We start from the raw sequence: 24,125 nt of genomic DNA, 5'->3' as shown, positions 1-24,125 counted from the left end.
AGATCACATGACGGTGGGCTCAGTATATCTGAGTATTTCCAACAGTGACTACAGTGCGTCGGCGTTTGACCAGCAGAGGGCGGCAGCACGCACCTCCGCTCCGCCAGCCTGCAGAGGAAGGATAAGACGTCGCGTTGTTGACGTAGTAATACGGCGACCGTTGTTTTAACGCACGAGGATGTTTTACTGAACATTAAAATAGAGTATTTTGGTGATTGTTTTTGTTTTATACTCTACACAGAAATAGTCCCCAAGCCTCGAGGAAGGATACACATCAGACATGGGTGACTTTTCGTCGCTGGGGCTCTCAGACTGGCTCATTAAGCAGTGTAAACAGCTGGGAATCAACAAACCCACTGCTGTCCAGGAAAACTGCATGCCAGCTATCCTAGAAGGTAAGAGAGGCTGTGTTAGATCTTCAGGTTGAAAGAATATCACCTGGCTATCTACCTGTCATGTAATTATCTTACTGATTACCTGTGAACAGCCGGATCAACAGTTTGGACCAGTGATGCTGATCTACCTTGAAAAATCTATCAAATTAATGTTTAGTAGTTATCAGTTAAGATAAAAAACCACAGGAAGAAGCTAAGTACTCATATTTACTTTCAGCACGTGTATCAAACGTGCTGACACGCTGTTATTTACAGTTAAACTATGTTTTTAGAGCTGTTTCCTTCGTTTGTAGGGAATGGGAGATCCGGAATGAAGCTACTTTCCCATAATTCTCTATCATGAAATACACAGGCTGCCATCAAAACTGTGTAAAATGAAATTAAAGGTGGACATTTGAAAATGTGTGGCATCAAAGTCTTGCTGAATTTACCTAAATAAAAAAAATAAAAAATCAAGATAAGAAATATTGATAATGGTGATCTTCATTTCTTGTTAACACACAGGTCGGGATTGCATGGGCTGTGCCAAGACTGGAAGCGGGAAGACAGCAGCGTTTGTGCTGCCAGTGCTGCAGAAACTGTCAGAGGATCCATATGGTATCTTCTGCCTCGTGCTCACTCCCACCAGGTCAGTGCGCTGTGGTGTCAGAGAGAAAGTTTGGAGACTTAGCTACGCATTTGAGTCCAGTGCATTTACATAAACATACACACACTAATGCAGCAGCTATTAGTTCACGTGAGCTTCATTGTTAATTTATAGATGGTTCTTTTTTATTACTGGTTGTGTCAGATCATGTCATTTCATTGGAGTGTGTTAAAAGTAAATGTTTTATTGATCCAAAACATCAGTGGTAAAGAACCGGCTTGTGTGTTCTTCAAAATAAAAGTTCAATGGCTCTTTGTTTTATACTGAACTGTCTAAATAATTGGTAAATGGACTGCACTTATATAGCTTTTCTCGGTTTATTGACCACTTAATGTGCTTCACACAACAAGCCACATTCACCCATTCACACAGCGCTTTCTACTACTCATGCAGCGCTTCTACCAAACATACACACACTCATACACCGATGGAACAGCCATCAAAGGCAATTTGGGGTTCAGTATCTTGCCCAAGGTCACTTCGACACGTGGACTGAAGGAGTTGGGATCAAACCACAAACCTTCTGATTAGTGGACAACCTGCTCGACCTCCTGAGCCACAGTCGCCCATCCAGAATATAAATACTCAGGTCTTTGGCGTGTCAGATACACATAAGCCACAGATCCTAAATATAGTTTCTGAGATATAATGAGTCTTATTCCAAACCACTTACCATACCTTAAAGTTTATCAGTGAGGATTTCAGCACAGACGATTGTCATTTCTGCCCACAAGGAAAGCAAGAATATTTTCGAATAAATATTTTTCCATAAAATCCATCATGCATGGGTTATTGATACTTAAGCTAAACGAAATATAATTGTGATAAACATTTTTAATACATTCCCTCCCATATTTTCAGGTGATAATGTTGTAAATGTGATGTCATGCAGGGAGCTGGCCTATCAGATCGCTGAGCAGTTTCGAGTCTTGGGGAAGCCTCTGGGTCTGAGGGACTGCATTATCGTCGGCGGAATGGGTAACTACACACATCACTGCTGCAGCTTTCCTTTCTGTTCATTCAGCAGCTACAACACAACCAACATGGCGACAGACTCTGGGGAATTATTTCTGCATAGGGCAAGATTTTTTTTCTTGAAGAATCTGCCTGTTTTTTGTTTTAGATCTTGAAAAAAGTAGTCTATGCACTATTGTGTTTTCTTTGTGAAGTTCTCCATGTGTGCATATAACTCACAATTCCCACAGATATATTGTGTCTACATGAATATGATCCCGTGTAGCCACACACCTCTGTTATGTTGCTTTCGAAAGCCCATGGTTTGAAAACTGTTGGGTGGCACGGCTGCTGCAGACACACAAAGATCAAACACAAATAGCACACATACGCCTCTCCTGCGGGCTGATGTCATCACTGCTGTGTTACTGACAGACATGGTGAGCCAGGCCCTGGAGCTGTCCAACCAGCCACATGTGGTTGTAGCGACGCCGGGCCGCCTGGCCGATCACATCCGCAGCTCCAACACTTTCAGCATGAGCAAGATCCAGTTCCTGGTGAGTAAAGGAGTTTTTTTTTTTGCTTTAACTGGCACATTCTGGATTTGTACGTCCATGTTTATCTTGAGTAGACTAAGCAATTTAATACTTGTGAATAAGCAGTTGTTAATGTCAAAAAGATTCATAAGACAGATGGTTCAGCATATACATCTTTAATTTCTTTTAATTTGCTCATTAACATTAAATGACTTAGGTGGCAGGATTTGTACAGGTCCTTTAAAGTCTGGACAGTCTTGAAAAATAAAAACAAATTAAATCCAGTGCTAAAATATGTTATCATAAAAATTTGTATCAGAAGAAACTAGTTCTATGGTTGTAATTCTTATTGTTCACCCACAAAAACTGTGAACAGACACATTTGCATGTTCTTTACTATACGTTAAAATACCTTTTAAAATCCACCATTTCTTCTGCAGCTAACTCTTACAGTTATTGTGTTTGTGTGTTTGTCAGATTTTGGACGAAGCGGACCGGCTGTTGGAGCAGGGCTGTACTGACTTCACCAAAGACCTGGAGGTGATCATGGGGATTTTACCAGCCAAACGGCAGACGCTGCTGTTCAGCGCCACGCTCACCGACACGCTGCAGGAGCTGAAGAAAATCGCCATGAACAAGCCTTTCTTCTGGGAGAGCAAGTCAGAGTGAGTAACAACAATACTTAGCAAAGTGTCGTGGAGACGACAGAAAGACATTTTGACTTGACAGCGTAACCAGAGATTGCTGCTGTTTCAGACTTTGTGTGCAGAGGAGTGAACTTTTGTATTTGTAAATGTCAGCCGATCTTAAAGAACAGTCAGGGTCAGATTTGTGTTTGTGTCTCAGTCTTTGCCCCAAATCTCACGAGTTACTCATCAAATGCCTTTTGAGGTGAGGGAGGGTCGTGCAAATAATGGGAGACAAAATGTTAAGTGTGGTTGTTGAGCATTTACTGCCGTTAAAACGATTTACAGGGTTCAGACATGCAGAGATGGCAGGGTCAAACGTGCTCGGATATACATGTATCACAGAGTGGTGATAGAAAATGTAATGAGCCTGTTTTCTACAGCAATACCAGTTTCAGCAGAGAGAGAGAGTGAACACACCCTAACACAGAATATAGGAGAGTCGCAATGCAAACAATGTTTTTTTCCAATAAAAAACAGAGCAGGAGTTCGTGCGTGCGTGCGTGCGTGCGTGCGTGCGTGCGTGTGTGTGTTACATACAGCTTGATTGAGCTGCAGTGTGGTGACTACACTCCTGTTCATTCATTACTTGTGTTTACTTCTCCTATCAAAGGGTCTGACGTGGCTGAGATAAATTTGGCTTGTGTTATGAAATCAAATTAGTGATTTGACCTCCTCTTGATTTGGGCAGTTTTCATCTGGCTGAACATGACCACAGCACAGACAAGGTTGTTTTTGGTTTTTTTTTACCTGCGTTGCTCTGTTTCCACATTTGAATATTAAGTCAACCATGATTGGGTCATTACTATGAGGGACAAATCATTTAAATATTCCCATAACGTTTTTCAACCTGGGCCTGAACACGGAGGAGTGAATTCATCAGTCCTAATGTTGTTGGCAGGACACGAACAGTGGAGGAGCTGGACCAGAGGTACATCCTCACTCCGGAGAAGGTGAAGGACGCCTACCTGGTCCACCTGATCCAGACGTTCACTGATGAGCATGACGACTGGTCCATCATCATCTTCACCAACACGTGCAAGTAAGAAGCCCAGAAGGCCGTGCACTCTGCTGCTGTGCGGTCTAGTGACTCTAATGCGATGCACTTTCCAATGGAAGCCTTACGGCCTTCATGACACTTATAATGTTAGTTTTCTGAGAGTCTGCCAGTGTGTTATTAATACATGCTTACATACATTGGATTGAAATTTTGTCCGCCTTTTATATACACATTTGTAGAAGTAATGAACTAATTAATGTATTAAAAATAATGCACCTTTTATTGTTAAAAGCTGAAAAGAAATTTGGCAAACAAGCTGAAAATATATATATTTTTTAATGTTTTAGAATTAAACCCGGAGTGTGACCAGTAGCCCAAGGGTGTTGATTTGGTTTGGTTCACATGAAAAAGCATAGTTGTCTCACAAAATAATTCTTGTTCATAATTTTTTTTTTTTTCCAGGAATTGCCAAATCCTCACCATGATGCTGCGGGAATTTAACTTTCCAACAATCTCCCTGCACTCCATGATGAAACAGGTGAGAACTTATTTTCACTCTAAACTAAGTCCATGTCTGTGACGGCGGATCAGGCTGCTGCCTAATCACTGAGAAGTAATATAGGCTGCTGGAAGACAATTAGGCTCATGAGGGAGACACCACCACGTTTAGGAGGAGTGACAGCTGAAGGAGAGACCGCACCAGAATCTGTTTTTTAACTGGTCCAGTTTGCACAGACAAAGATTTTGACCTTGCTTTGTTGGAGAGAAAGGTTAAGACAGAGGTTTCCTCCAATGTGGCGGTGTGTCCTTTATCTCCATCCGTCAGAGCTGCTCGACAAGCTCGTGCTGGATGTGATCATCGTATCCGTCCAATTAAAGGGGCAAAGACAGAAACGTGAAGTGAGCACAAAGCCCCGGTGATAATGGAGAGACAGTTAGTGTAAGGGATTAAAGTGGATTATACCAGATGAATGGGCCTTCAGAATAAATGAGAGCTCTTTATCTTCTCCAGAAACAACGATTTGCAAACCTCGCCAAGTTTAAGGCCAGCGTCTACAAAATCCTGATTGCGACAGATGTAGCTTCCAGGTAAGAAGCTTTACTGAGCGGCTGCGTGTCTGGCCCACTTCAAATTTTATTTACAATTCTTATCAAAGCAGCCTGACAGGCTGCAGTCGCGTCGAAGTTTGACATCCTTTTGTGTTATTCTTGACGCGCAGGGGTTTGGATATTCCGACTGTCCAGGTCGTCATCAACCATAACACCCCCGGCCTTCCCAAGATCTACATCCACAGAGTCGGGCGAACAGCAAGAGCAGGTGCGGTTGTGGTTGTTTTTTGGAAACTTTCCTCAATTAAGTTCCCTGTCGGTGACAAGTTCAGAAACGCCAACACTGATGCTCCAGTGTCCTCTATGGATGACTTGCTCGGTAGGATTACATGTCTAAAATGAACGTGACTACGTTTCCTTCCTCTGCAGGGAGGAACGGAGTGTCCATCACACTGGTGACACAGTACGACATCCACCTGGTCCACTCCATCGAAGAACAGACTCGTAAGTCACCTGGTTATAAAGAACTTTGTGTCTTTGGTTGAATGGACTCCAACGTCAGCTACTGTAGGGTTTGGTGGCTGCAGGGTGAACATCTGGTTTACTTGAAATGAAGCTAGTAGTGATGCAGCATTTAGCTGCACAGATGGTTCAGATGGTTAGATTGTATGTTAATAGTTATGGTCTGGAGGGCATCAGAGACCGTCAACGATGTGATGTTTCTCAGCCAAGTTAATCTCCCTCGTTAAAAAGTGAGACCTCCTAAGCATTAATATGGCAGATACTTGAAGTTTGTACTACTTGCTTGCTTAAATAGAAAGAGGTCTAATGATATCTGTCACTGCTCTTATATAATTTTTTCAGTCAAAGGAGAGATTGCTTTGTGATAAGATCCCAGGAGAGATAAAGACACATTACAATGACCCACTTGAAAAAGCTGGGAAAGGTCTTTTTTACAAACACTAGTTTCAGCCCAGGTTCAAGTGTGCCTGTTAAAACAGACTGTCTGTTGCGTTTCTACAGAGACAAAGCTGAAGGAATATCCTGTGCAGGAGAAACAAGTCCTGAAGATCCTCACGCAGGTCAACGTGACCAGACGGGAGTGTGAAATAGTACGGATGACTCTTCTCTTCATTCTCAGTCTTCTCTTGGTGTTAGATGATTGTTTCCTCTGTCCAAACCTAAATTAATGATGGATTTGTTCCATAATTTAAACTATTTTAAAAACCACTACTCCTTTTCCATGTTGACTGACTGGAAACCGTTCTCCAGTCATGTCTATTTATATTTTTCAAGTTTAGATATCGGGTGTAATTTTGATGGTAACTCCTTTTTTTTCTGTCGTGTAGAAACTCGAGTCAACAGACTTTGATGAGAAGAAGGAGATCAACAAGAGGAAACAGCTGATCTTGGAGGGGAAGGCAAGTTGGTTTCTGTCAACAACTAAAATGTTTATTTTTGGCTCAAAGTCGGGTTTAATGTGTGAACGCAAAGGTCAAGTTCAATTTATTTTACAGGTCCCATAGGCTCCTGTCATTTCCTAGAGAGGAACTAATACGTAACTGTAAATTAATGTTAAGGTTCCTGGAAAGAACAATCTAATTTGGTCTTCATTGCAGGGAAACTGGACACTGGATTATCTAAAGAGTATCAGTGCACAAGGCAACTCAACAATGTGAAATTTGTCTACAGGCAAGCATACAATTCAAGAAACATGGAAAACAAAGTGTGATTGTTTACTGGGGTTTAAATTGAGTCCTTTCAAGGAAATGCATTTGGAAATCAGCATCTGCTGATAAACTCAGAACTAACAAATTAGTTTGTTAAAGAAAACTTTCTAGGAAATTTGGAAGTTACAGACCTGTAAAATAAAGCCTCTAGTAACACTGATTCTTATGTGGTACCGATGTGTGCAGGGCTCCTGGAATATACATATTTTGATTGTTGACTTTTGAGACTGACCATAATAACAATGAGTCAAATCTTGACAAAGTGCCCTGTATAGTAAAATTCATCTCTACTTATTACAATGGTACAAGTACTCTTGATTTTAACGGGGCCTGTCCTGCAGTGAGTTAGGAAACAGGTTTAATTAAAAATGTCCTGTTTCTGAATGTTTGATTCAACTGCTGTTGCAGGATCCGGACCTGGAGGCCAAGAGGAGGGCTGAGCTGGAGAAGATCAGGAGCCAGAAGAAGAAGTTCAAACAGAAAATCCAGGAGAGCATTCAGAGACAGAAAGATGCTCAGCTGAAAAAGAAACTGATGAAGAGAAAACAAAGAAAAAAGCAAAAAGCCGTGCAGGCAACAGCGTGAAAACTTCACGCTCACATACTCATGTGTATATACTAGTTTTATTACTGTGCAATATTTTCATATTTGTCAACAAGTGCAAATAAATTTAAAACCATTAAAAACAAATGCTGAAGTTGACAGCCTTTATTGATTCAGGTTAACAAGGGAATCACCATGTTGCTATGAAACTTCACTGCAAATAAGACTCAAATAGGTATTTACATCACATTGAGATCGCTACTCCATTAATTTAATCTCTACCTGTTGATGTAGAGAATCAAAGGTTTGGATGCAAATGTTTAACAACTCATCTACAACTGAAACACGTCTTCAATGATCACTGCACATGTTGCAATTAATTGTGGCTCAGTAGATGGAAAAACACCAAAGCAATAATATTATGGCAGCAGGTTTTTAAAGCTATAACATGTTAGGAGTTCAGTGGAACGGGTTGATATGAGAAACTAAATCATCGCACAAATGAGATTTGCCGATGTCAACAAAACAGAACTATCTCTAAGTCAATTAAACAAGGCGACGTCTACTCACAACATGATTGTCAAATGTCTGTTGAAATGAGAAGCACGTGAGAAACAACAGTGGAGTACATTCTTACTGTGTTCAGAAAGCGTCTTTCCTGGAAGAATTACAAAACTACAATACCTCGGACAGTTCGAGGAGAAGATACAAAACTCTAATGAAAGGAAACGGCGGACGCCTCATTCCTGTTGTCAGCAAGTTGCTACAAAAAACAGATTTTGGTAAAACTACACAAAATGGCTAAATAACATCCAACTGAACTGAAAAACATGACGCACAAAGCAGCAAATCATCTGACAAAAGCAAAGTTTGGATCAACTCAGGGTTCTGGTTCACAGTTCTCCAGGAAGAGGGTTTAGGATCCACATAAATCTTGAGAGGAACTCTACAAGGAATACATAATAAGGGCAAAACAGCTTCACACAAATCAAAAGTCCACATAAGAAATTCTACCAGCCTGTTTGTTTTACTCCACAGAGAAGGAAGGTGGCTTTTTTCATCCTACCTTTACACAACCCAGCTGCAAAACTCACTGACCTCACCATTACCTGGCCTGATTTTATTAAAAAAATAAAATATAACAAGTCCTTTTCTGTGGGTTTCTTGAGCCCTCTGGTGTCTGGAAGGGTTTAGATGCTGGTAGTTTGGTTTAACTACATTCATGCTTGTGCTGCAGCTGTTTATCTGAAGGTGAATGGTTCTAGGCACTGATTCACTTTTCATTTATCTCCTTGCCATCATCCTATCAGTACCGATGGCATTTCCACTAGGATCAAGTGTCATTTTAATCCACACAAAGAATCCTTTCAGATTAAGACAATTTTTAAATTACAGGGTGTATGAGTTTCAACAGATTTCCTTTATGAAGTCTGAATTTTCCAACCCCTAATTACCTTTAAATTTGAAGATTTTGGCCACTGCTCACACAGGCAGTATACTTTGTGTGGCGGGGTAATATGGCCATCAGCATGGCTATATAGCCTGGGAACATTCACAAAATCAACATTACGTGTGTGAAATGACACTGGGTCAAATCTGTGGCCATCTGTTGGGACTGAAAAGTCCTCAAGCCACATGTATCCCTCTAAGGTTTTAACCCTTGCAATGACCTGAACTTGTTTTCCAGATATGGAAACTCATATCCTTCTCTTCCTCAGCCACCTTCCTTTTCTTCTTAATCTTAACCTGTGGTGGATTGATTGCCACGACTACTATTATCCTCCTCCCCCCCCCTCTTGTTTGGTTTCTTTCACCTCAAGCAGGGATTTGTGTGATGAGTGTGGACAGTCCACAATCCCCTGAGGAATCACTCAATGCAAAGCATTCAAGCATTTGCCAATCTAAGCGTACACAGAGTGTTTAAAAAAGACATCTGGTCATGAAGCACTACCGGACATCAACAACTCCTGCCTTCAAAAGATTAAAATAAGGAAAAGCCTTCGCTGAAACATCAAATGACACTGAGTTGAATATTCAGTGCTGGTCATGTTTGATAGTTTCAATGACTTTTTTGCAATTTTGTGCTCTGTGATAAGAAAGGTACTTCAGAGAAGAAAAACTGTCCCATGATGATCGCGATATCTGTGGGATATCACGCCTCATGCCTTGAAAAAACAGTCTGAAATCCCCGTGCCACTCCACCACTGACGTGTGGTCGAAACCACCCCATTAAAGACCTCGTGAATGAGCCAGTGGTTCTCAAGGCAAATGAAAGGTATTTCGATTCAAGGCTCTTTAATATCAGACTCAAGCACAGAAACCGTGTTTTTATTTCCTCTCCGAGAGGGTGTGTCGACCGCTGCTTCTTTCAGAGGCTGCTGAGGTTTTTGGGCCCAGGAAATGATTGTTGGTGCCGCTCTCCTCCCATGATAAACCTAATTTAAAATAGTCCGGGACAGGTTGAGCAACCAAACGACTTTTAGTATGGGGATTTTGTGTTGCCTGTTTGAAGGCTTCCTGCAACCATGTCCGACCAGGTTTGGAGAACTAGTTTTTCAAATTCAGTTGGAAGGCTTTGGATCCTCCTCTGAAGACGAGTGGAAAAACTTTTAGAGCTCTCCTTTCTTTCCTGGTGGCTGTGAGGTGAAGGGGGTTGGGTGGAATATTTTGGTGGGAGTTGAGCCTCATTTGGATTCCCATGAGAGACCGTTGAGATCTCTCCTGTTTCCCTCGGCAGCTCGACCACACGCCGCCATCTTCTCGACTTCCCTCCTTTGCTTTGCACGGGCATCGGTCCCTGCCTCTCGCTTGTTCACTTGGCCTCTCTTGCCATCTCCCTGCCCATCTGTTCGTGCCCTCTTCTTCTTCTACCCTTTTATTTCTCTCGCTGGTCATTGGTTTGGTTTCGCTATCCCGTCGCTTTCACTCGGTGGTGCTTCGGTTGTAGCAGAGGAAAACAGGTATCCATTTTATGTTTTTATTATTTCCCAGATTAAAAAGCTGATGAACTAAGCTCTGCTCAAGCCTAGCTCCCTTCTTCAAGCATCCTGCAAGACACAAAGCAGAGTTTATTAGTTTTACAGATTTAAAAAGTCAAAACAGCTGGCAGAAGTTAGTCTGTCTATCAGAGCTTTTTACAAGTAGTGTTTTTAGCCACCCAGAAAGTGAAAAAAGAAACACTTCCAAATGCCCCATAACTTGCATTTTATAGAGGAAAAAACTGAATGTCACAAATGTGGTACTGTCCAAACCAATGCGCTACACTGCAGCTAAAGACAGGCTTTATGTACTTACACTTTAGTACTGTGACAGTCCAGTCACCCCGCCATGCTGGTATGCACGTTCACCCTGGTAAGTCGAGTCCTGGGACAAAGCCACATCGATTTGGGACTTGAACTCATCGCCCAGGTAACTGTCCTGGAGCACAAGAGGACAGACACAACATTACAGCAGGCATCTTGAGACAAAGGAGATTTCCTCAAACCTTTCTAATGCAGGGCTTTATATAACCATAGTTTTTTTACTGGCCTTACTGAATTCAAATTATAAACGACATGACATGAAAATGCAACAAAAAAGTATCGCCAAATAGGTTCTATACACTATACAAATAAACAACTTATTAAACTCTTCAGATCTACATATTAGCACTTTAGTCACTTTACAATATGTGTCTAGATTAAGTTCAACAACATGCAACTAAATAAGATAGAAAATAACCTCATAGGCCTTGTTATAGATAAAGACAGTTGATCTCACAATACAAAGTATATGATAAGCAAGCGATGTTTCACAATGAGGTACGCCACAAAGACTATAATGGACTGGATGGAGGAAACCAATTTCAACTATAGTTTCACAAGTGAGATAAGCAGTAACATTTTAAGGATCAAAAAAAAAAGGGGGCACAGGCCAATTAATCAGTATTTGTGTATTTTCAAAGCAAAACTTATCTGAGAATTAATGTATAAACATTAATCATTTTTAATAAGTGACAAAGTACAAATGACAAACACTTGAAATATCTGTGATAATAATCAAACGTAAATATCGTGAACACATCTTAAATATTTGTGTTACCTGGGAGAGCTCTGGCTGGGAGAGGCCAGGCTGGCTCATCTGAGAGGGCTGGCTCATGGAGATGTATCCCTGTGTCAGTGGCCCCTGGGAGAAGGACTGGGAGGCTCCATCCTGGCTGGCCTGGCTGTTTGGTCCATTACCTTGACTGGTACCCTGGTTTCCAGAGCCACGGACCCTCTGACGCCCGCCACGCCCAGGCTTACCCTTCATAGCTCCACGACCTTGATGAATTAAAAAAAAAAAAAAAAAAAAAAAAAAAAAAAAAAAATCAGAACAACAACAAAAAAAAACTTGGTAGCCAACCATTGTTCTGAGATCATAACATTTTTGATGAATTAAGTTTCCCTGTAACTGAAGCTTGGCTCGCACTGGGCATTATTGCTGGTGGACAATAAAGACAGGGTGTGATTTCAGTCCCTGTAACTTGACTTGTGGATTTGTCAGCTCTTTTTATCTGGAGTTCATAGCACAGGACACTACATTAAGTAGACCAGACTGTATTTTTCCCTCAGTTCATTTAATTATAATCAGCTATTCATCAGGGCTGAACAATTAATCACATTGTTATCAAAATCATGTGAAACTGAAATGAAAAATTACCATTCCCACTAAAATGTGATTAATTTCACATTCACAACATCTGTCAAAATGATCACAATATTTTTTCTGAATATTGTTCAGTCCTTCTATCCATTAATTGATAATTGATAACCAATAATTGATAACCATTACTGGTTATCAATTATTTCATTGCTGTACTATACCTGCAGCAGGGCCATTGGTCTGACCCAAGTAGCTGGGTGGAGGCATTGGTGGCATCACCAGGTTGAAGGGTATGGGGATATTCATAGCAGCCATATGACCGGGGCCTGCCCCAATCATCCCAATCTGATCATGAGTTTGAAAGTACATGTTGGACGGACGTCCAGCTGAAAGACAGCATACAGAACAAGGCTCATGTCAGTTTTGTATTAAGAAAACAAGACTAGACAAGAACAAGGTTTTGCTGGAGAGTAAATACAGCCTGTTGGTAAAAGAGCTGATCATAGGTTATTATCTCGAGTCACACCATAAATACCAAAGAAATAAATAAATACCAGCATTGCTGCGGTCGTAGGCAGAGCCGGGGATGAGGGCCTCACGGGCATCGTACATGGCAGTGCTCATAAAACGTCCCCCCTGGAAAACACCACACAGTCGCCATTTACTATAGTTGCACACTTCACACATTAGGGCTGCTAAAATGATTTTCACTGTTGACTTATGAACTACATTTTATTATCATTGAGGATAAAAATATTCACATTTTTGTCACCTTTGCTTTAAAACTTTAATCAATACTCAGGCTGAATAAAAGATGTGGAAAACGTCAGCAAAACAAATAAATTTCCTAACGACTTGATCAATCAGTTTGTCATCATGTCTTATGATGCAAGTATGATGTAAGTTTGTCTCCATAGCACAATGGGTTTGTTCTACTCACAGGGTTGATGGTGTTGACCAACTTGCGGGGCTTGCTGAATTGCATGAGGCTCTCTCTCAGGTTGTTGAGGGGCCCCTCCACCAGGACCTTCTGCTCTTTGTAGTTGTTCAGCAGGTTGTTCCACAGCGGTTGCTTAGAGAGGGCCTTGGGGTTCCCCACAATGATCACACCATACCTTCATACACAATACATACACAGGACTGCTGATCAGGGATGGGATGATCTGATTTGCATGATTCCTAATTAGCTTTTACAAGGAAATATAAATAACTAATCACAAACTAATGAGCTGTCTGTTATCCAGTGTGATTTCTTTAACAGTTTGATTGAGGTTTTTACTTGGCTCTGGTCAGCGCCACGTTGAGACGACGGGGGTCATTCAGGAAGCCGATACCCTGATGCTCATTGGCACGAACACAAGAAAGGATGATGAAGTCCTTCTCTCTGCCCTGGAAGGCATCCACACTGGCAATTTCCACTTGCTACGAAGGAACATGACGGAGATTGCATTGTAAGAACAAGAGAAAAAAAGATTTTGTCCAATGCCACAGAGACAGCAATGAAAACCTTAGTAAACTAATATCAAACAAAACAATCACTCCTGAGTTGCCTTTGACCAAGTCACACAAACACAACTACTCCATTTTCGCTCAGTTGACATTATTTTGAATCTGAAAATAACTTAATGACCTTCTCGTGTGTGGGGTACCTGATAGAGTTTGGTGTGCAGGGAGCCGCTGAACTGCATGTACTGGACCAGGTAAGAACGCTGACCCTCATATGGGGTGATGATGCCGATTTGGTCAGGTTTGGCTCCAGCCTTCAGCAGCCTGGTGGTGATCTTCTCGACATTGGCAGCCTCCGTCCTTAAAAACATCAGCAGGGAAAATAACCTCAAGTTAATGGGAGTAGACTAATAAAACTTCAATCATGTCTATTTTGTCTGAACTTTGCACACCCTGCAAAATAAAGGTCAGGCTTATTTTATTTGTAAAGCTCCAAATAAATATAGAAAAACACCAATTGATGTAGACACCATTTTTTACTGCACTGCTCAAATTAAAGAAAAAACTACTGAAGTAAAAAAGCTAACAAAAACACATAACGGGACCAATTTAATCTAATTTTTCTGAGTCCAGCCTCCATCAATGAGGGTAGTTCATGAAAATAAGTCGATTTTTTAAGAAATTCTGATTCCGATTCAAAGGAAATCCCCTTTCACTGTTCTGTGGAGGTGACCGTTATGAAACTACCTTGCAACTATATAAGCCTGTCATACTGGATTTGATGTGAAAGCTGTGAGCAAGCAGCCCCTAGTATTCAATGCACTTTGTATATGAATTAATTTAGAGCTTTTAGTTACATTACCCAAGAAAATTACCTGTTGAGGTAGGAGGTTCCAGAGCTGGCAATCTCCTCCTGGCCCTGAGTCACATAGAAGAACATGGGCTTGTCCGGCTGTGGCCACTGGAAGTCAAAGCCTTTCTTGATGCGGTCAGCTGGGGAGAAAAAGGAAATTTCATTGTTTTTAGTCTTTAGGAGTTTTTAGATCCTTTTACTTGGTAATGTACCAGCTTAAATGAAAATTAATTTGCCCCTCCATCAAACAAGATAATGAACCACTGAATCTTGACAAACCTGCAGTGACACCATTTTGCAGGGAGCCCTCATAGAAGATGTTGGAGGGGAAGGCACTGAGAGCTGGGTGCATGCGGTACTGGACCTGCAGGCGGATAGGCCGGATCCCCAGAACCACCAAGCGTTCAAACAGGGACTGGGACAGGCCTGCCTTGGCTGCCTTCTTACACATCACCACAGGACCCAACTGGCAGTGGTCACCCACCAGAATGAGCTGGGAGGAAGATGATGAGTCACACAAGTGTAAAATGTGGGTTTATATAACTGCATAATACAAGTTTTTGTTTTTTTCTGGATGCTCAGGATTTATCATTTTGTAACAGATATAATTCATGTTAGTAGCCATACAATTTACTTCACATTTTAACAAGAAAAATTCAGGTATATGTTGACACTAGCAGCTGATCATGTTCCTATGACACTCTGTTGCTGCTGATTTCAGCAGAGAGCATTGAAGTTCTTATGGTGTTTTCATTCACTGTTGGAGTGAAAACTATGACACAAAATAAAAGGGGTCATGTTAGACCTTGGAAAGATTGATACATAGTAATATAATCCAAAAACTTGGTAAACTTTTCCTGGTCTTAAAATCTACAATACAGTTAAGTCACATACAGTACTGAGCCAGTGTCCTCAGACCTGCAGAAGTATGTCTGTACAGGTGATATTTAAATATCACCAAACCAATAATTTGTTATGTTAGTTGTCTTGGCCAAATATTTTGTGTACCTGCTTGGCTCCCAAAACCACAGGCACCATACACTCCGGCTCGGTGGCCTGGGTGCTCTCATCAATCAGGATGGAGCGGAACTGCATCTTGGCCAGGCGAGGGTCTCCAGCCCCGACACAGGTGCAGCAGATCACATCAGCGTTCTGGAAAACAACGAGGAAGATAATTTACAATCCTCAACCACAGGAGAGTTGTAGTGGTGAAACACAAGAGGGTCTTCCATTGTGACTATGATGACAAATCATCAGTGTGTCAGGTGGTGTTCCTATGTTAAGAACTCAGGTCTATTCAGTTTCCAACAAAGTAGAGAACACAGATGAGAACATAAGAAAACAAAGTTATGTAGTTATCACAACACTCGGTATGGAGATGATCATAGCAATAATAAGCACCGTCAGAGTGAGTTTTATTTACTTGGCCAAAACTATTTATTGCACTAGCAATGCTTGAAAATCTGGAGCTGACCACTTTGTGCACTGAAAACTGCTGGATGCAGTGAAAGGAAACCATTCACAGTAACAGTCTCAACTTAAGTTGTTTAGGTGTAACACTTTGAAGATTCTCCTCACCATGAGCAGCTCCCTCTCAGCTGTGCGTTTCAAAGCCCTGTAGCGTTTCTCATCAGCAGATGACAGCTCACCAGTCTCATCCTTCAGTTGCTGTAGTTTCTGAAGCTCCGGCATACTATGGAGACAAAGACAAATCAGGGCGACTACAGTGAACCCTGACTAAATTCACACTGGCAACTATACACAACAGTGCTAATCTGATTACTCTGTTTAAAATACATGCATCCTGTGGTGGAGCATTTTGATTCTGTCGGTAACATTTCAGGCTCAGATCATGGCTCGATATCCACAGCTGTCAAATTAAATCTGAACCTTGACTTGCATTGACCCCGTTTGCCAAGTTTTGAGTATGAGTATGGAAACCTGGTGAAATTTGAAGTTAAAGTATCACAAGAACAATATGGGAAAATAATTTAAAAAAAAGCCTGTGTACCATTCATATTTGGCCCCCTAGTCACAGAATTGGTTAATGTAAAGAGCAATAATAACTTTGGTGTCTGGAGGACTTATTTTCCCTACATGCCACTGACCTGTCCATGTTGCTGATCTGATTGTGCAGAGCCAGAAAAGACACTGGTGATTCAATGGCCTCCCGGCTCTTGGCACATAGCCTGACGACCTTCAGCCCAGTCTTGTCGATCTTCTCAGTCAACTGGTCCACAGCAATGTTACTGGGAGCACACACCAGAACTGGGCTGCATGGGACACACACATGCGCATCATAGAGAGAGTGAGCGGGGAACCATACAGTTGCTGGACTAACAAAAAAATGTAACGTTACTGTTTTTTTGAGTATGTAACTATAAAACTCTTCGTCTTACCCATTGCCCTGTCGGGACAGGTGGTAAACGATAGTGGCAGAGGTGACAGTCTTCCCAGTGCCAGGAGGACCCTGAATCAGACTGAGGGGCCTCTGCAGCACTGTCTTCACAGCGTACACCTGAACACACAAGTAAGGAAAAAAAACAGTTCAGGTGAACTGCTGCAAATACAGCCATCACACCCTTCTTAAAATATCTATCCTGCATTGTATTCAATTTCCTTGCAATGAAGATAATGTGAGAACCAAATCACACATTAAAGCCATAACAGATAACATGTTTATATGTCACTTAAATAAATGCTTGCCCTACTTAACACAAGTCACAAGCCTCCTAAAAGTAAATTGTCAGTAAATCGATGCACTAATGTATGTAATAAATCACAGTAAAAGACGGCGAGTCATACAAAAAACAAGTATCACAGGGACTGTGTTTAGTGAAGTCTAACCTGTGAGTGATTCAGGTCAGGCAGGCCCTGAGCAGTGAAGCGCTTTGGCAGCTGGCACTTGATGGTGACATCCTCCACCTCATGGCCCAGCAGTTTGTGGTAAATATAGCCAGACACTGAGGTCTCATCCACTGCAAACGTCTTAAGGGCGCTTTGCATCCTGCAGCAACAGAGACACAAATGTTGGTCATTATCACTTATCATTAGAGAACCTCTGCTCTTACTACAAGAGTGAATTTGAATCGACATCTTTACAAATGTCAGACATGGCATGGGGTTAGATAGATTTAGATTAGATAGATTTATACAAAGAAATAAGTAAACATTGCACATTTAGCTCTGAGCTGCATGCAGGAGGGAAAAAAGAAAGAAATCTAATTACATCCTGTAATGTGGAGTAATATGGTGATTTAAGAGCAGTAAAATTAAATATTCACATCACATCTGGAATTTAAGAGGCATTAGATTTCAGCCTACCTGTCAAAGGAAGTGGACTTCCACACAAAGTCCACCTGGAAGTTGTGGGGTATTTCCACAGGTGCTCCAACACTGCTCCGCAACTCAATGGCAATTTCATCCCCATAATCTTTAGACACAAGCTGTTAAGGAAGTCCAGCATTATCTGTAAAATATGTCTAGTAAATGGGGGTGGATGGGGCAACGTAATCTCCATTAGTCTTTTATAGTTAGATTTTGCATTGCCATCTGGGATTAGTGCCAGTGCAGTTAGCCAGACTTGAGGACACTGTAATGCAATAGATGATCAACTGGTAACAGTGTAAAGGATACTGTCAGGGACTTTGATGACATGGCCAATGCCTTTCCACAGTGGAGCCAGGTCTCCCTTGTACCGCAGGCAAATTTCATCACCTTGCATCAACCGCATATCTAAGATTGATAAAAAAAACACAAGTTAAAAATCCTTCTATGCTCAAAATGAGCCACAAATGAACTAAGGAGGATGAGCTATGTTAACGAACTAAATGATACAGTGCTGTGCACCTACAAAACAGCACAAAACCCCACTGCAAAAACAGAGGCAAGATCAAAACCAAGCACACATGCCACCAAAAGATGCAGGGTTGGGGGAGGTTGCGTGCAATTCTGAGGACTGGAGGGGGATGGGGAGGGGCTCTATCTGCACCACAGAACCACGGGGAGGAAGTCAAGCTCAGAGAATTACCACCTGAATCCGTCTTGGGCAGTGTGAAATAGGCAATCCGCTTTTTATTCAGCCCCAGGTCCCACCTGACTGTTATATTGTCTTGGGTCTGCAAAAGAAAAATAATAAAATAAATATCATTAACTAATAATTAATAGGTCAAAGGCATAATATCACACCGCTGTGGCATTATTCCTGAAACCCTAGAGGGTGCAGTTAAAAAAACAAAACATAGCTTAAGCAAAATGCTTTGCATCATAAAAAAACACATCTGTGGTATAATCATAACTGCAGTAGGGAAAAAGCATCATATGCCTCCATTTTAACCTTCAAGAATAAAATAACCCTCATTGTACATGTAAACACCATTCTGCAAGTTACAAAGTCTCCAACTTAGAATTGGCGCTCAGGTACCTGGGACTCCTTAAGCTTCTTGTCGTAGTCAGCCTCCAGTTTGACCAAAGGGCCAAAGATGTTTTGGTACTGGTAGGCATCCTCATAGCGCAGCAGCACATGCTGGGGCTCCTCGTCCACGCCAGGTTTCTCCAGGTCTTCCAAGGTGGCAGTGGGATTGTCCTGTGAGGAAAGTCACAGCAACTATCAACTTGAGTCACATTACACACTCTTAATCCACTAACAGATTCCACTTCTCACTGACGGATGCCTCTTAAAACTAGTATTCAACAGATAGATACCAATCCTGCTAAGCAACTGTCACTGACAGCCCTTCAGCCTGTTCTAGTCACATGAAGTTTGCAATCTTCTGGTCTCAACACTGCTCTGAACAAGTCTCCAAGCATGTCAAATGCACCTTCCATAGCTCCTCCAACTTGTTGATCTGCTGGGCGGTGATCTGACGGGCTCGAAGCTGCTCCTGCTCTGATGGAATCTTCACCAGCCAGGACAAAAAGCAGCGATCCTGGATCAATGGTTGCCACTGTGAGCTGTCCCAGTTGATGTCTTTTAAGCTACTCTGGCTGGCACATGGCTGCCTGCATGGGGACAGAAGGTTCAGAGAGAGAGAGAGAGAGAGAGAGAGAGAGAGAGAGAGAGAGAGAGAGAGAGAGAGAGAGAGAGAGAGATAGATAGATAGAGAGAGAGAGAGAGAGAGAGAGCGAGAGAGAGAGAGCGAGAGAGACACAAACTTAGCTAACGTGAGGTTTTAAAGTAATCAGATTATTCCAAAGGATATTATCAGTTTTCCTTCCTTAAACTGATTTGTCAGCCTGGTTTCTTGTATACATGTGGACATAGAAAGGGTTAATTAATTGCCACAGAGCAGCAAGAACTAGTTAAAGGTTTGTGGACATTAGCAAGGATTTCCCCAACCAACACATGCAGACTAAATATCTAGCTCCTTGCTTCTGTCTGAGTGAAGTCACATTTCGGTGGAGGGTGGAGATCTAACAGTTGTAGTCTAATAAATGTGATAGACATGATAATCGCTGCAAGCTCCTCTGCTTCTTACTAGCTCATCAAAGACGTATCAACATATGTTGGCTGATAAGTAACACATTGTAGAACGGTAATGCCAACTACATGTTTGGTAACTTACAATGTTACAGTTACAGTCAGCAAACCAGACAGCACTGACAGGTTTATATCTCAAATGTAAAATGCTATGCTCAGTATATATCTCAGTGTATTTTCATATGCAAATTTAAGGGTTCCTCATCGGCCAGGCACTAGTCTTTAGTCATAACCATACTGACCAATTAATATATTAATTTATTTGGTTATTTTGTCATATGTTTAATATCATTTTAACCGAGATACTTTATGCTTTGTGATTAAATAAAAATGTTAATAATTTTCATTGTTTCAATTTAATTTTCTTGCCTTAATAAACATGTTTAAGCTTTCATTGTGTATCACTGATAAGGTAAAGTTTTGTTTTGCTGCCATAAACATTCATCAGCTAGCTACTATTCCCATCTGGCTGACTGGTATTTCAGAGTCTCTGCATCAGTTTCGAGAGCCTCAGGATGCACAACAACTCATCCAAAGGACTGAAACCTGAACAACTGATAGGAGATCATGATAAACTTTTTGTTTCAAAGCAAGAATGTTTGTTTTGCTTTCAGTACATGCTTCAGAGTAGCTTATAATGAGAGGTTCAAAGCTATCCTCAAGGATAATCTTAACCAAACATTCATTTTGATTTGTGGGCATTGGATACTGGACAGTCTATGTTCAAAGCTACTGCTCTGACAGCACTTACCTGCAGAGTAACACCACCACAGAATCAGCCTTTGCTGGGATGAAGCCCAGGAGGAAGACATTGCGACAGCCACAGTTGTAACACTCCAGCACCGTCTCACCCAGCGGCCCATCTTTATGCAGTGTCACCTCTTTGCATTTGGCTCTCACCAAGTGGTTCACAATGTGGCTGGAAGTAAAAGAATGGGAGTCAGATGATTAAGAAAAACAAAACAAAACAAAAACTAAATCAGGCACAAATCAATCTCACTTATGACACTTGTTTTGGTAGCACTGCTGCAGAAATCTATTGGTAGTTTGTATATTATATTGACTTAGACTACAAAACACTGTACAGACACTGTAGACAATTTCAAAGCCTTAAACATTGTACATGGGTTAGTGTATTGCAAATGTCAGCTGACAGGAAATAAACTTGTTAAGTTAAACACGATTTCCTACCAATGCAAATACAATGAAAAAGCTTGTTTACACTAAAATCATGCAGAGCCATCTTTATACACACTCAACATCATCTGCATCAACGCTGGCTGATTGTGATGTGGTTGATAACTGCAAATGTTTGATGACAATCGTACTATGAAAATTTAATAGTAGAAAAACCCAGTTGTTGCAGTGTTTGTTATTCTGATTTTTTAAATTCAACATCTGGTCTATTTCAATAGCTTTATGTTCTGATACTTATGTGTGAGGTAATCTGATGAAGTGTTCATTACACACCTGCCAGATGTGTTGCCACGTCCATTACAGAACCACTTCTTGCTGGTATTGCAGTACACCACACATGCTGGATCATGGATACCACAGTAGCTGAAAAGTAACGACATATCAAAACAGGATATAAGTTACAGCATTATTTAGTCAAAAATACAGCATGAGTACAGGGTGTGTTTTTAAAACGTTCAACAATAAACATGAAATGTAATCGTGTCATGCACTCTCCATACAGGCAGGACACTTACACACACTAATTTAATTTCTTTAAGTTAAATTTTTTCCAACAGTATAATAAGTAGTTGCAATTAACATGTATATGTGTTCAAAACTTATTCATGCCAGGAAAGTCTAACTTTCATTTAACAAACGCTCTTCGATTTGTTTAGGAACTTCATCCTAGTCACAGTAGCTACCCCAAGGCTGGGAGACAATGGCATTTTAAGTGCAGTAATAACATTGAATCCTCCTTTTTCTAAAGATTATATCCTTGCCTGGAAAATTTCTCAATAATGTCTCCAAACAACATTAACTATTTTCCATGTGTATATATTACTGTACATCTAAAAGAGGTCGAATGATTAATACAGATAATCAATTTATCATTTTAGCAATTTTTCCAGCAAAAACGCCAAACATTCCCTAGTTTCACTTTCTCAAATGTAAGGACTCTGATTTTCTTTGTCATATATAATATAGTAAACTGAACATCTAGGTTTTGGACATTTTAGATGCTGCTTCAGACTGTGGGAAATTATTCAGGGAATATCCTAACATACAAAATGATCAATAAATCAAAAAAAGATGAATTAATTGACAATGTAAATAATAAATAAAATAAGTAAATAATTGCTAACATCTACTAATTAGAGATATGTGCATAGTTTGAATGAGTACTACTAGTAACTACAATCAGAAAAGTTGTAAGAGAATAGTTAACACTGAACAGTTTGTGGTGTTCAACATCAACGGCCACAGAGAAAATAAATACTATTAAAACAGTATTGTCCAATCATATAATGAACTACTAATGCAGTTTAACTATTTCCTCAAGGATCCATACTCAGTTGGAAATAGATCAGGCAAAAAAAGCTAATGCTAATGCAGTTTAACTCAACAGTTCTGAAATTAAATGCTTCCTTCATGAAGTTTATAAAGTTCAGTTTTTTTGTAGGTGTTGATTCAACTTTATTGTCATTTTGGAGGGTGCAGTGTTTCAATATGTCAATATTTCAATGTCCACCCATTTATATCAATATATAAACATTTCAATAGCAGCACAAACTAAATCTTTTTAAATTATCATACAGTTAAATCATCTCTTCTCTGAATCAGTTTCAACACAAACTGAACATTATAACCTTCGTGAAAAGAGGATTTATTGCAGGACTGTTGCATTACTAGTGTGCAGATGTCCTGGCATGGTACCTGCAAGCGTGCACAGGCAGGTCTTTGGTGTAGTACGTGTCTTCTTCATCCTCCTCAAAGTTGAGCTCGGCCAACAGTTGGCTGGCTTTGGCCACGGAGTCATCCACTCCACCATTGTGAAGACCCTCATCAGGACCATTTACCTGTAGAACAACACAAGCTTTACCAAACAAACTGAATGCTAATGATTAGCAGCTAGCCGCTAGGGCGCGGAAATGCCAGTTGGTTAACTACAAGTTGACAGGTTGTCAGTGTTCTTGACGCTTAAACGTGGTCATTAAAGTTGCACCGGGGAATCTGGATAGTTCAAAACAGGCACTGTAAGACAATTAACATCACTTTAGGGGTTTAGTTAACGGGCTTTCTAGCTAACAACGAGCTAACGGCTAACAGCTAGCTAACGTGAAGCTAGGTAAAGCTACGTCCAATAATAGCGAGCTAGCAGGTTAGCTAACTGCCGCTAACGTCTGTAAACCGCGCTTTATCGAGCCTTCCTGTAAAATTGAAAGCCTCAGACCTGGCTGTCCAGCTGGCTCTGGGTCTGGCCTTGAGTTTGCGTCTGGCTGGGAAGGGTGAAATCGGTGAAATCGTACTCGGAGCCTTGGGTATCCGCTCCGAGCAACTCCGCTTCCTCGGTGTCCAAGAAGGTGAGGGTCTGGGAGCTCGGCCCGTACGCCTCCACACTCATCTCGACTCTCAACTTTCGCTTTACTGAACGATTTCCGGTGTTCGCCTGTAGATGAACAAAATCTTCACGGTATTTGTATATCGACAGCCCTTTTAGAGGCCGACGCCGAAAGTCTGGATTTGAACCCAAACAAAAAAATGGAACAGATCAGAACCTCGATAGATCCGGCAGGTCCAACAGAGACGGCGACGGACTCCCTGCGCCGCTCGGTGTGTGACGTTTACACTGTAGGATGTAGACCAGAGACAGGTCATCAGAAAAGAGCTCTCACTCTGATGTTTTTCCGGCAATCAAAACAGAATCATGAGCCGCTGCAGGGAAAATGGGGAAAATACCTATTGAATGCTGACAGAGAAATCCTCACTCCCCAATAATTTATTGATGTTTGCCTTTTATAACCGACAAACGATATAATAATAATAACAATAATAATAATAATAATAATGTGATAATAACAATAATAATATCACGCATACTCATACATAGCAATATACAGTACTGTGAACCAGATGTGCAGACAGACCCTCTGCCCCCTGTAACTAGATGATTTAAGTAGTGATAAAGTGAATCTCAAATGGAGTTTAATAGAGACTGATTTTAATTG

The 24,125-nt window shown here is 41.1% G+C and overlaps 2 protein-coding genes across 3 annotated transcripts; one reads left to right on the top strand and one right to left on the bottom strand.

Moving 5' to 3' along the window:
* The first annotated feature begins 136 nt into the window (after positions 1-136).
* On the top strand, positions 137-7,687 carry ddx49 (DEAD (Asp-Glu-Ala-Asp) box polypeptide 49). Its single transcript, XM_023399627.2, has 13 exons — positions 137-395; positions 900-1,023; positions 1,934-2,019; positions 2,431-2,552; positions 3,009-3,196; positions 4,119-4,259; positions 4,680-4,755; positions 5,230-5,306; positions 5,438-5,535; positions 5,697-5,771; positions 6,291-6,379; positions 6,617-6,688; positions 7,406-7,687. Exons 1-13 carry the CDS (start codon positions 281-283, stop codon positions 7,580-7,582), a joined length of 1,440 nt encoding a protein of 479 aa, XP_023255395.1. The 5' UTR covers positions 137-280; the 3' UTR covers positions 7,583-7,687.
* Positions 7,688-7,690: 3 nt separating this feature from the next.
* Positions 7,691-23,742, bottom strand: LOC111649927 (regulator of nonsense transcripts 1). 2 transcript variants are annotated; one of them, XM_023399625.2, is made up of 24 exons: positions 23,351-23,742; positions 22,834-22,976; positions 21,412-21,501; positions 20,693-20,860; positions 19,283-19,463; positions 18,886-19,047; positions 18,493-18,580; positions 18,099-18,197; positions 17,787-17,895; positions 17,310-17,469; positions 16,862-16,980; positions 16,571-16,735; positions 16,041-16,155; positions 15,471-15,614; positions 14,742-14,955; positions 14,485-14,602; positions 13,813-13,969; positions 13,443-13,585; positions 13,104-13,278; positions 12,718-12,799; positions 12,385-12,549; positions 11,621-11,841; positions 10,835-10,957; positions 7,691-10,587 (listed from the first exon to the last, which is right to left on the bottom strand). In XM_023399625.2, exons 1-23 carry the CDS (start codon positions 23,519-23,521, stop codon positions 10,838-10,840), a joined length of 3,309 nt encoding a protein of 1,102 aa, XP_023255393.1. In that variant the 5' UTR covers positions 23,522-23,742; the 3' UTR covers positions 7,691-10,587; positions 10,835-10,837. The 2 variants fall into 2 exon arrangements, with proteins under 2 accessions (XP_023255393.1, XP_023255394.1); XM_023399626.2 differs by having other exon boundaries at positions 18,496-18,580.
* Between the last annotated feature and the right edge of the window lie 383 nt (positions 23,743-24,125).

Source organism: Seriola lalandi, unplaced genomic scaffold, assembly GCF_002814215.2.
Source record: "Seriola lalandi dorsalis isolate HSWRI2012SDOR001 ecotype SW California unplaced genomic scaffold, Sedor1 jcf7180002052092, whole genome shotgun sequence".
Classification (NCBI taxonomy): domain Eukaryota; kingdom Metazoa; phylum Chordata; class Actinopteri; order Carangiformes; family Carangidae; genus Seriola; species Seriola lalandi.
This window is presented reverse-complemented; position numbering and strand designations above follow the sequence as displayed.

Excerpts from the sequence above, each read along its gene's own strand:
- ddx49 (XM_023399627.2), top strand. The coding sequence starts at position 281 with ATGGGTGACTTTTCGTCGCTGGGGCTCTCAGACTGGCTCATTAAGCAG. Across the intron at positions 5,307-5,437 it reads GCGACAGATGTAGCTTCCAG|GGGTTTGGATATTCCGACTG; the intron begins GTAAGAAGCTTT and ends CTTGACGCGCAG. Across the intron at positions 5,536-5,696 it reads CGGGCGAACAGCAAGAGCAG|GGAGGAACGGAGTGTCCATC; the intron begins GTGCGGTTGTGG and ends CTTCCTCTGCAG.
- LOC111649927 (XM_023399625.2), bottom strand. The coding sequence starts at position 23,521 with ATGAGTGTGGAGGCGTACGGGCCGAGCTCCCAGACCCTCACCTTCTTG. Across the intron at positions 18,198-18,492 it reads GCCCAAGACGGATTCAGGTG|ATATGCGGTTGATGCAAGGT; the intron begins GTAATTCTCTGA and ends TATCAATCTTAG. Across the intron at positions 14,603-14,741 it reads GCAAAATGGTGTCACTGCAG|CTGACCGCATCAAGAAAGGC; the intron begins GTTTGTCAAGAT and ends TTTTCTCCCCAG.